Here is a 7,915-nt window from a genome sequence, read left to right as displayed (position 1 = left end):
TGCAAGTTTGGTCAATTTCAGACTGCAGAAGTTGATAAAAATCTTCAATTTCCTCATCTTTGGCTTTGGTGGTTGGTGCATAAATTTGAATAACAGTAGTATTAATGGGTTTTCCTTGTAGGCGTATGGGTATTATCCTATCACTGACAGCATTATATTTCAGGACAGATCTTGAAACATTCTTTGTGATGATGAATACCACATCATTCCTCTTCAATTTGTCATTCCCAGCATAGTAGATCATATGGTTGTCTGACTGAAAATGCCCCAAACCCATCCATTTCAGCTCACTAATGCCTAGGATATCAATCTTAATGCATTCCATTTCATTTTTCACAACTTCCAATTTTCCTAGATTCATATTTCATACATTCCATGTTCCGATTATTAATGGATGTTTGCAGCTGTTTCTCCTCAATTTGAGTCATGCCATGTCAGCACAAAGAGGTCCTGAAAGACTTACTTTATCCGTATCATTAAGGTTGGTTCTATTCTGATGAGGTAGCTCTTTCCCAGTTCTATTTTGAGTGCCTTCCGACCTAAGGGGCTTGTTTCTCTGTACTGTGTCAGACAATGTTTCCGAACTATTCATAAAGTTGTCCAGTAATATATCGGATAGTGTTTCTCTGCTATTCGTAAGATTTTCCCTGGCCAATTTTTGAGAAGTGAATGATCTCCTCCTTCTTCCCAGTCTTAGTCTGTAAACTGCTTTGAAACCTGTGTACCACATGCAAATCTGCTGGTGTCTGAAACACCAGTGGCATACCCTCAAGCCTCACAGAAATGTACAAGCCTCACAGGATGACAAACTGACAGACAAATTTGTCTCCCTTAGCTGTTGGAAACCTCTGAGCCCTCCCTTTACCTAATTCCTACCTGGAACCTGCCACTTTGTGGTCCCTGGCCACTCCTTCCCTTTCCTGGCTCTTGGGGGCCTGACACCTAGCCTTGCCTCCCACCCCTTTTTACCTGGATATCCTGCCATTCCAGAGGTCCCCAGCTTCTCCTGCCCTTCCCTTTCCTGGCTCTAGGTGGCTTGGGGCCTACCCTTGCCTCCTGTCCTTTTACCTGGATATCCTGCCCCTCCGGAGGTCCCTGGCCTCTCCTGCTCCCTCCCTTTCCTGGCTCTAGGGGGCTTGGGGCCTAGCCTTGCCTCTGGCCCCTTTTTACGTGAATATCCTGCCACTCCAGAGGTCCCTGGCCTCTCCTCCTCCCTCCCATAACTCATCTGGTCTTCAGTCATTGGTGTTCAATGTATCAAATCTATTGTTCAGATGGTCTCTAAATTCAGGTAGGATATAATGAAGGTCATATTTTTGCTCCTGTGGACTTGTTTTAATTTTCTTCAGCTTCAACTTGAAGTTGCATATGAGCAATTGATGGTCTATTCACAGTCAAAACCTGGCCTTGTTTTAACTGATGATATTTTCTTCATCACTGCTTTATGTAGTCAGTGTGATTCCTGTGTATTCCATCTGATGAGGTCCACGAGTATAGCCACCATTTATGTTGTTGAAAAAAGGTATTTGCAATAAATAAGTCATTGGTCTGGTGGCATAGTACCTAAGGCATTTGACTGCTAACCAGAAGGTTGGCAGTTCAAACCCACCAGCCACTCCATGGAAGGAAGACTGGGCAATCTACTTCCATAAAGGTTTACCGCCTTAGAACCCAAGAGGGGTCACTATGAATTGGAATCAACTCAATGGCAATGAGTTTGATTTTGTGTTTAAGTCGTTGGTCTTGCAAAATACTATTATGTGATCTCTGGCATCAACTCTATCACCAAGTCCATATTTTCGAACTCCTGAAGTGGCACTGATTAAATTATTTCGAGTTGTACAATCATTCTTATTCTCCTTTTCTGAGTTGTTCCTCCCCATTAACATAAATTCACTGCCTCCTAAGGTTCCTGTCTAATCTTTTGAATTACTATTATCAATCTGATTCCATATAGATAATTCTTAAAAGAGCATAATGCTCAATACAGACATTTGTTACTAGTTAAGCTTAATTATTATTTGGTTTTAAGAAGACTTCAAGGGATATTTTTAGTTTAGTTTAGTTGAAAGATTATCTATCTCAGGGCAATGGTTTCTGGGTTTTATTTAGCTCCCCCTAACTCCAGAAAATCTGGAATCCATGAGAATTTGAGATTCTATTCTGCATTTCTCCCCTTTTTATTAGGATTACTCTACAAAATCTTCGATCAAAATGTTCAGTAATGGTAGCATGACACCATCCACTTCTTCTGGTCTCATGGAAAAGAACAGAGTTGTTTTGGGAGGCAATTAACCACACATTCCATACCCTCTTCTTAATCCTGCCTCTCCTCCTTCCTCTGTGGCTCTAGGCAAAGAGAGACCAATTGGTGTCCCTTGGATGTCCACTTGCAAGCTTTTAAAATCCCAGGACTACATAACAAATAGGAGGTAGAACAGAAGCACTAAACATGTTATTGGGCCCATTAATAATGGGATGTCATATGAAACCATGACCCTAACCCTCCAAACCAAGGAACCAAATCTCAAGTAGTGTCTGGTTGTATATAAGCACATTAACAGGTGCTTTTTTTCCTGTCATTGTTGTAAATATGTCTATCACACAAATTTCGCTGATTCAACATTTCACAGGTGTACATCTTACTGACAGCACTGGTAATTACAGGCTGTGCAACTCTACCCTTAATCAATATGATTTTTCTATCACAGTAAACTGAAACTCAGTACTTCACAAGCAATAAACTCCCCTTTCCTCTTTTCCACTCCCGGTAACCACGAACAAACTTTGTTCTCCATACATTTGCCTTTTCTTGTTTTTTTTATACAGGCTGGCAGCTCAAACCCACCAGCCACTCCTTGGTAGGAAAATTGGGCAATCTACTTCTGTAGTGATACTGCCTCGGAAACCCAAGGAGGGGTCTCTGTGAGTCAGATCCGACTCAATGGCATTGAGTTTGTTCTTCTTTCTTGTTTTTCTTTTGTCTTTTTATGTAAGTGAAGTCATAGACTATTTGTCCCTTTGTGATTAACTTATTTTACTCAGCATAATGTCTTCAAGTTCCATCCCTACTGTAGCATGTATCAAGACGTACCTTCTCTTACTGGCTACATAGTATTCCATTGTCTGTATGTACAGTACTTTGTTCATTCATCTGTTAATGGGCATTTAGGTTGTTTCCACCTTTTGGATACTATGAATAGTGTTGCAGTGAACACTGGTGTGTAAGTGTCTGAGTATCTTCTTTCAAGTCCTTTGGGACCAGAGGGTTTTCAAGGCGGTGATCTTTCAGGAGCAGATCACCAGGCCTAACTTTGGACGTGTCTCTGGGTGGGTTTGAACTACTAACTTTTCAGCTAGTAGAACTGGTTAAACAATATCTCCCACATGTTGGAGTATAACAAAGGCAAAACAAATACTAGATTTTATAATATGACCTGAACCTGGTTTGCATTTTACCTTTTCCAAAAATGTTTACAGTCTGTACATAGAAGGCTGCAGAAAGGTACTCTGCTACAATTTGGAATAAACTTACTCTCTCCACTTGTCACTGTGGCTGAACTTTACAATATGGTGCAGTAGAAAGAGAAATTTAAAGTTCCCTTCAAGGACTTATGAACTTAGTAGCCTTGGACAAACCTGTTTCCTTATTGACAAAAAATGGGGTGGAGAATAATAAAAGACCTCACCTTACATGGTGAATGGACAATGAATAAGGAAGACCAAAGAAGAGTTGATGCTTTTGAGTTGTGGTGCTGGCGGAGAATGCTGAAAGTACCATGGACTGCTAAAAGAACTAACAGATCTGTCCTGGAGGAAGTGCAGCCAGAATGCTCCTTGGAAGCAAGAATGGCCAGACTTCGTCTCACCTATTTTGGTCATGTTGTAAGAAGGGACCATTCCCTGGAGAAGGATGTCATGCTTGGTAGGGTGGAGGGTTGACGAAAGAGGGGGAGGCCTTCAACGAGATGGATTGACACTGTGGCTGTGATGATGGGCTCAAGTATTGCAGGGATTGTGGGGCTGGCGTGGGATCGGGCAGTGTTTCGTTCTACTGTGCATGGGGTCGCTATGAGTCGGAAACGACTCGACGGCACTTAACAACACCACCACCACCTTACAGAAAAAGGAGCTCTAGTGGCATAGTGCCACTTCCATAGAGTCTGAACCACTCCATAGCAGTCAGTTTTGTTTTGTTTTGTTTACAGAAAGAAACTAATAAAATTCAACATAAACTGCAAAAGATAAGCCATATGTTGTTGTTGTTATGTGCTGTCTAGTTGGACTCGACTCATAGCGACCCCTCCTTGGGTTTCCGAGGCAGGATCACTAGGGAAGTAGATTGCCCCATCTTCCTTCCGAGGAGTGGCTGGTGGATTTGAACCGCCAGCCTTCTGGTTAGCAGTCAAGTGCCTTAGGTATTATGCTACCAAAGCTCTCAAGCCATATGTACAAATAACAAAAAAGATTAACTTCAATGACTGAAGAAAATGGGAAACACCAAGTCCGATCAAAGTGATCTAATCAATTATTTTATGAACTCTGGAAGGAAGAGTATTGTTTGAATGGAGTGTGGAATAGAGTTTAACTTTATCCAAGTAATTTGGTCTTTGGCCTTGACTTCTGAGAGAGAAATTCTTAATCCTTGGCATTTCCTGAATAATGAAGGTGTCTTTATTATCTATAGAGGTCTTCAGGCACACCTGAAGGTCATTATGTTAATGTAATGACTCTGGGGTGGGAGCTGACCAGGCAAGAATCACTACCTGATACCCTGATCTTTTGACCTTGTGATCTCCATTGATCTAAATGGAGAGGTAGAAGTTTGTATTATGTAATGAGATATACAGGCACAGACACACACGCATAATAAAAGTTCTGGAGACACTAAATATGCAAAAGCTTCCTGGATGGTAAAAAACATCTCCTCTCTCAAGAGGGTGATACATTCTCTTTGGAACACAGAAGCTCTAAGTCAGGAGCCCTCTCAAACTTCACCCTATATGTTTCTTCTTTATACTGATCCTGAGCTGGAACTGTAAATACAGCACATTCTGTGAATTGTTCCAGTGAAACATCCAACCCAAGGAAATAGTGGAAGCCAGCAGGTCAGAAGTGAGATTATATCTGGCATACTGAAGGGGTAATGGGAAAACCCTGAACTTGTATCCAGCAAGTCAGAAGTGTGGGTGTCACGAGGTCTCCCAAGCTTGTGGTTGGCGTGTGAGATCTTGGTAGACTTGGCAGTCCAAAAGACCAAGGTATGACCTAGCTCTGGAAGGTTAAGGTCAGAGAAAAAAGTGCTTCATGTACAGCTGGTGTCAGAAATGAACAGAAGTGAAAGTGGGCATTTGTTATAGCCTAATTGTTGGTGACATAAAAAGCAGATTTGATTTACCACATAAGAATGTAGAAATGAGGATCGATAAGAAGAGTGTGTCAGTGTTTTCCTTTCACCTATCTGGGCAGAAGGAGCCCTAGCTTTATGTAAGTATCTATGCTATTTAATAATTGTGTTTCCTTGCTGAAAATTAACAAACTGGGGAATTAGGTTTAAGAACCAGAATCAACTTTGTTCTGACAAGTTTCTGGTATTCTAAAGCTGAGGACCAGATCCTGGACCAGGAGCCCTTGTTGCTAAGTATCTCACAAAACTTAACCTATAAAGCAGACATGGACATACAGGCAGATAGGTGGTAGACAGGCTCAACTAATAGGTTTGTCTACATAGGGGGGAGTGTGCCCAAGACCATGTATAAGGTTGGCAGACAATGTTTCTACAAGTGTATTGGTATGTTCTGTAAGAATTCCCAGGTACATAGTAGAGTGGACAAGGGAAAAGGTTGTAGTCACTTCTTGGCCACAGCCAGCTACCCAGAGAGAGCGAGTAGTTGGACCTATAGGCTTGGAACCACAGTCGCAGGGGACATCAAGCTCAATTAGCATAACATACTACAAAATATCGTTCCACATCCTACTTTGGCGAGTAATGACTGGGATCATAAAAGCTTGCAAGTAGCCATCTAGATGCATTGATGGGTATCTCCTCATCCAGAGCAAAGAAGAATGAAGAAAACCAAAAATTCATGGAAACAATTAGTCCAAGCAACTGGAACACCATGCAGTCCTCAGCCTATACAACTAGAGACCAGAAAAACTAGATGGTGCCCAGCTACACTGTCAACCACTCGGAGGGGGAATCTATGTAGGAGATCCTGGATAGAGTAGGAGAACAATGTGGAACAAAACTCAAAATCATTAAAAAAGAAAAGGGACCAGGTTTGCTGGTCTGATGGAGCCCGATGGAACCACTGAGACTACGGCCCCTAGCTGCCCTTCAGGTCTGGAATTGAATCGACTCCTGTGGCTTCCAGCCAAACAAAAGATAGGCATATGAGCTGAACATTTATATTAGGTAGATACACTCCTTGGAGAGAACAATCATGGGAGAATAGAAAGGCTGTGTATACACAGGGAGACAGCTCAGGGGGCAGGAGTGCATGAAAGAAAGGACACAGAGAAAAGGTATCTAAGGGAAGGAAGTGGGGGGAAAGCTGTTACACTGTGGTAAATTGTAGTCAATGTCATGAGACAAAGTGTATGTGAGCTGCTGTATGGAAAGTGAATTTGCTCTGTAAACTTTCACCCAAACCACAATTTAAAAAAAAAAAAACATAACTTACAAAGCCCTATGAGAACAAGTGATCCCATAAAACTGTCTTCCTGTCCATTAGGTCCAACGAAGAATATAACTAACAGCTTTCAAAACTTGACACTTAAAAAGACTTTCAAAACTTACCCAATTGACCGTAATTTGAAGTTTCTTTGATCAATATTGAGTACTTTCACTTCCTAAAGAGGAAAAAAAAACTTTTTTCAATTTAAAAACTTTCATAACAGACCATCTGCTAAAACATGTCGAGGCTACCACTTTTCCTAGAAAATGCTGGTATACTACTGTTCTCAAGCAATGAAAATAAAAATTTTAACTAAAATAGCACAACAAACTAAACATATTTCAAGGAAATAAGGTTTGTTTTAGATACTCAAGTGAGGCATTCTTGAAAAATGTATAATTTGAAAACACAAGTCAAAAGAGTTTCTTTGTAAGACTTATGGTAGAGGAGGACAATCACTTTCAGTCTACATCCATACAATAGTGTAGGCACTTGAACTCTGTAGGTAGTGTGATGCAGTTGGTGGATTTCACGTGGTAGAGCTGGTAAGGGACAGAAGGAGGAACTGTGGAAACAAGAAGGGTCATCTGTGTTCAATAACAATGTTGTTGGAGAGGACTGTCCTTCTAAAGGTTGATAGCAGCAAGGAATTTCCACTTGGTTTTACCTGTTTTCACTTTAAGCAAAACTAAAAGCAGGGATTGTTTGAACTAGGCCAACCTGACAAAACTGCTAAATCTCAAATGGTTAATATAATAAAAAAACATATGGATGCACATAAATATAGTTCAATCTTGGGAGACATGAAAAGTGTGGATGAAGACAGAATACTGGAGAGCTGTCCCCCTCAGGATGAGGAGCCCTGGTTCACAATGGCTAAAGCAGTCAGCTGCTAACCAAAATGTCAGTAGTTCGAACTCACCAGCCACTCCATACAGAAAGATGTGATAGTCTGCTTCCATAAACATTACTGATTTGGAAACCCCATGGGGCAGTTCTACTATGCCCTACAGGGTCACTGTGAGTCTGAATCACCTTGATAGCAGTGGGTTTGGTTATTAGTCCCTAAGGGTAAACAGTAGCCTTCTATTTACACAATAGGTGCCTTCTGATCATGCAATCCTATTAGTGACAAGTATAAAAGGATCTGATCTGCACTGAACACGTTCCCTTGTTACCCTACCGAGAGGGACCAGGTCTTCGGGAGCAAGGTAAGCACAGGCGTAGCACAGAGTAGC

At 41.4% G+C, this 7,915-nt stretch overlaps 1 protein-coding gene across 1 annotated transcript in view; it reads right to left on the bottom strand.

Moving 5' to 3' along the window:
• Positions 1–7,915, bottom strand: part of ZBTB8OS (zinc finger and BTB domain containing 8 opposite strand) — a 29,652-nt gene that overhangs the window by 8,727 nt on the left and 13,010 nt on the right. Inside the window, exon 5 of the mRNA XM_007950436.2 lies at positions 6,800–6,852. Coding sequence (XP_007948627.1) covers positions 6,800–6,852 — 53 coding nt within the window. The remainder of the gene's footprint in view (positions 1–6,799; positions 6,853–7,915) is intronic.

The sequence above is a fragment of the Orycteropus afer genome, unplaced genomic scaffold (genome assembly GCF_000298275.1).
Source record: "Orycteropus afer afer isolate SDZICR_OR568_19922 unplaced genomic scaffold, OryAfe1.0 scaffold00272, whole genome shotgun sequence".
In the NCBI taxonomy this organism is placed as follows: domain Eukaryota; kingdom Metazoa; phylum Chordata; class Mammalia; order Tubulidentata; family Orycteropodidae; genus Orycteropus; species Orycteropus afer.
The sequence above is the reverse complement of the archived record's forward strand: the minus strand, read 5'-3'. Positions and strand labels throughout refer to the sequence as shown.